At 37.1% G+C, this 4,142-nt stretch overlaps 1 protein-coding gene and 1 long non-coding RNA gene across 2 annotated transcripts in view; one reads left to right on the top strand and one right to left on the bottom strand.

Moving 5' to 3' along the window:
* Positions 1-4,142, bottom strand: part of LOC107700969 (uncharacterized) — a 22,192-nt gene that overhangs the window by 7,375 nt on the left and 10,675 nt on the right. The window contains exon 2 of the long non-coding RNA XR_001635592.1: positions 4,131-4,135. This is a non-coding gene — a long non-coding RNA (uncharacterized LOC107700969). The remainder of the gene's footprint in view (positions 1-4,130; positions 4,136-4,142) is intronic.
* LOC107700968 (poly(rC)-binding protein 2) overlaps positions 1-4,142 on the top strand; it is a 20,948-nt gene that overhangs the window by 10,486 nt on the left and 6,320 nt on the right. Inside the window, exons 7-9 of the mRNA XM_016502849.1 lie at positions 335-395; positions 522-594; positions 677-732. Coding sequence (XP_016358335.1) covers positions 335-395; positions 522-594; positions 677-732 — 190 coding nt within the window. The remainder of the gene's footprint in view (positions 1-334; positions 396-521; positions 595-676; positions 733-4,142) is intronic.

Below are 4,142 nucleotides of genomic sequence, written 5' to 3'. Positions count from 1 at the left end.
TTATTTTTTATACTTTTTTTATTATTTTTTTAAAGATTTTGATAGCCATTTCCCCCTGAAACGCGATTGCGCTAGTTCTGGCTGTGATTAGGGTAGTTTTGATTACCAATTGGGCCGGTTTTGTTACGCAAACCTGGCAAACCTTGTTTGCAAAAATGCAGACTTCAGCCATTCAGGGCGCTTTCTGTTTCCTCTGGTGCTGAGAACCTTCACAAACATCCTCAGTTGCTCGCTAATTATACACACTAACATCCCTGTGATGCTTGAGTATGAGGAGCTGAATTGGTTCATAGAGCTAAAAACAATGTTGCTTATTGAAGCTAAATCTGATTAGACAAACGTGTGTTTTGCAGGCATATGCGGTGCAGGGACAACATGCCATTCCTCAGCCTGATGTAAGAGACGGTTCTTATGTTTTCTCAATTCTCTGTAACACAGAAGGGTCTGAACCCATTAGAGCACTCACAAATGTAGTGTTTTGACTGTTAAATATCTTGGCATGCTGTTTTCTGTCTCCGCAGCTCACTAAACTCCACCAGTTGGCAATGCAGCAGAGTCCCTTTCCTTTGGCCCCCAGCAGCCAAGGCTTCACTTGTAAATCCCGTCTCTCAGACACTATTGCTCTGCGTCTGATCTTTTCATTGGCTGATGGTGATTGTGTTTCTCTGTTCTGCAGCTGGTATGGACGCTACTGCACAGACAGGCTCTCATGAACTGACCATTCCAAATGATGTGAGTTTGCTGACCTTTCATTTCCTACACCAGTGTTACTCATTGCGTGGCTCGCCAAGCTTTAATTTGTGGCTCGCATGGCAGTTAATACGATGATATGATCATGCAGTCAATACAGATATTTCATAAAAACATTAAAAACAAGCTGGGCTATAACATAACTCATTAAAAAAACTCACGCCGTGTCTACGCCGGACGTGAGTGGCGCGACGTGAGAAAATACAATAAAACCCATTATAATCAGTGATGTTGTCTAAACCGTCAGTAAACTGATGCCTTGTTCTATTTTTGATGGACACAATGTTCAAATGATTTTTTTGTCGCTTGTTATTTGCTTTATTATTCGCTTTATTATTCGCTTGTTATTCGCTTTGTCCAGTGTAGACAGACTTTTAGCTGTTCCAGCGCAGCGCGACACATGGTGTGAGTGTCTTCTGCTCAATTACAAATCATTTATATTTTAGAAAATAAGCAATAATTAACAGTAGCCTATATTAATAAATAATAAACAGTGGCATTACAAAATGTAAATATAGACCAGAAAAGATATTTAAACTTGCTCTGCCCTTACGTCCATGACACTGACTCACTGCAGAGTTGCCAGTTTTGACAATCTTTCCAGCTCTTAACGCCGAATGTGCTTTATATTGCATTGCATATTGTATGCTCAGGGATGACCGATCGATAAGCAGACATGCTGTTTATGACTGGATGTAACTTTTGATACTTTGCGAAAAAAAGTGGCTCTCCTATTGACTTTGTCCTATCAGTGTGGCTCTCATGAAAAAAATAAATAAATAGTGAAGACCACTGTTCTACACCTTGCTCTCAGGAGGGGAAAATCTGATGACAATATTAGGGTTAACTGTAAAGGGGTAGGAAAGTATTATAATTATGGTGTTCAGATGCATCTTAATTACTTTTTACTTTTAACGTTTTACTTCAACCCGTTGCAACTAGTATTGTGGAATTGTGGTATCATAGTGTAAATAATTACACTACCATTCCCAATTTTGGACTTGTTTATTTTACTTTATTTTTAGTAATTTTATTCAGCAAGATGCATTAAATGGATCAAAAGTGACACAGTAAAGACATTTATAATGTTACAAATGATTTCGGTTTCAAATAAATGCTGTTCTTTTGTACGGTGACTGAGAAGGGACATGTTTGGTTCATTCGTTTTGTCGTGGCTGTGTGTAAGTTGTGGGAACATCATAGTGCTTTGAGGCCACAGCATTAGGGCTGTCACTGGTGATTATATTGGTAATCGAGTAATCTGCCAATTATCTTGTCTTATTTCATATGCGTGTCATACACATTAGGCTGTAACACAACTGTAATAGAATTAAATTGGATAATATTTGTGACTTTAATATGCATTGACTAGTCATAGCATTACACAAATTTTGCAGATTCATGATTATGTTGAAAGGTGAAATTCTCTCAGCATAATCTGCAGAGGGCGCCAACGGCCTTAGAATAGTTATGTTAGTGCATAATATTGCCAGGAGATAATTATTACATTTTGCCAAACTATGTGTAATATGAATTGTTCGGTCACTCATTATTAAAAATTTGACCAAGGCTTTATGAAATGCTACAGTGATTATAATTCTTTGATTTGTGTAGAGTAAACATGGAAACATGGCACGAGTTATGACAACCTTATGAAATCAGAAGGAATACTAATCTGCCAATTTGGAATTACAATGTCTTAAGTTTACGGGTGGCGCTAGAAAAACAATGCAGTGTGAATTTATACATAATACTCTACATACTACAAGTTTTTTTTCCACAGTGCACATCATAGACATCGATATTGGACTTGTGCTTAACGTGAGTTTGCAAGTCAAGATTAAAATGAATAAAGTAAATCTTCGAGTGAACTCAGCATGCTGTGTCTGGCAGCAGATCTGTGGAAGATGGATGTCACCTTTTCATATGCTGCAGCAGTAAAATGTGCTGTTGTGGAGTTCATTTCTGAAATGATGACAGACAACAGCATTGCTCCTGCACAGTTGATAGATTTTGCTGTTTTTTTGACCATTTTACCCAATACCCAATGCACTACAAAGTAACAGGATTTTCTTAAAATTGAGTACTCTAATTTACTCCAGTAATCGTGACAGCCCTACGCAGCATATTGATTTGTGGGAACATAAGGTTGTGGCCACGAGATCATTTTGTCGATGTAACAACATCTGTATGTCAAGATCCTGTGTTGAGGGAACATCCTTTTCTCATGGCCACAAAGTTTTATGTCTAAACACCTGCATGAACCTGGCAACCTTGAACCGATCATGTCCATTTCCAGTCACTTTACTTTTGAACTTTCTATTCAAATCCTTAAGTTTTAGGACTGTTTCCACAAAAGTTGATAATACACTTTTCACAGCAATAATAGTAATAATAATAATAATAAATATAGCTGCAAGCAGCGATTACCGGGGTTCAAGCATTTAAAGGCCTTCATGGCTTCTCTGCTGTCTGGGGTCTCAGCCAACGTGAAATGTATGGCTGACACCAGAACACATCCATGATGGAGAATATCATGACACACACACACACACACACACACACACACACACACACACACACACACAGAGTAATGAAAAGGTTGAACTATATTACTTAACACACACTCTGTTACTTAATAGAGGCTAAGCATGCTCACACACACAGACACAGATTATGTTGTAGATATAGATATTTGAAATTACTTGCAGGTAATAAAATGCTTGCTGGAAGTGTCCTGTTTATAATATTTTTCAGGTTTAAATTTAATCCTAATGTGGCATAATTGTGAAAACTGATGTCTGTTTAAATGAAGTGGTAAACTTTGACTAAAGTTTGACTAAGGGCCTTTCGCACCGCGGGAACCTTTTCATACACACACAGACACAGATTATGTTGTAGATATAGATATTTGAAATAACTTACAGGCAATTAAATGCTTAAAGGAAGTGTCCTGTTTATAATATTTTTCAGGTTTAAATGTAATCATAGTGTGGCATAATTGATGTGTGGCATGAAGTGGTAAACTTTGACTAAATGTGATTATAAATGTAATATTTATGATTTTAAACTATCTGAATGTCAGTACCTAACAAAACCTGAGAAAAGAACTATATAAGTGATAGAATGAGCCAATGAGTGATCCTTTGCTGCATCTAGTGGTTGTATTTGCACTTTCAGTAAATGAAGCATAGATATGTACTGTTTTTAACCTTCATAACTGTTACAGTGTCCGTTTGTGTCCAATCTCCATACAATTTTGCATGATTGTTTAGAATCATATAATGCATGATTTCACATAGTTTTGTGATGTTTGGAGTTTTCTTTTAAAGGGGTCATATGATGCGATTTCAATTTTTCCTTTCTCTTTGGAGTGTTACAAGCTCTTGGTG

The sequence above is a fragment of the Sinocyclocheilus anshuiensis genome, unplaced genomic scaffold (genome assembly GCF_001515605.1).
Source record: "Sinocyclocheilus anshuiensis isolate Anshui unplaced genomic scaffold, SAMN03320099.WGS_v1.1 scaffold1838, whole genome shotgun sequence".
Taxonomy (NCBI): Eukaryota; Metazoa; Chordata; class Actinopteri; order Cypriniformes; family Cyprinidae; genus Sinocyclocheilus; species Sinocyclocheilus anshuiensis.
This window is presented reverse-complemented; position numbering and strand designations above follow the sequence as displayed.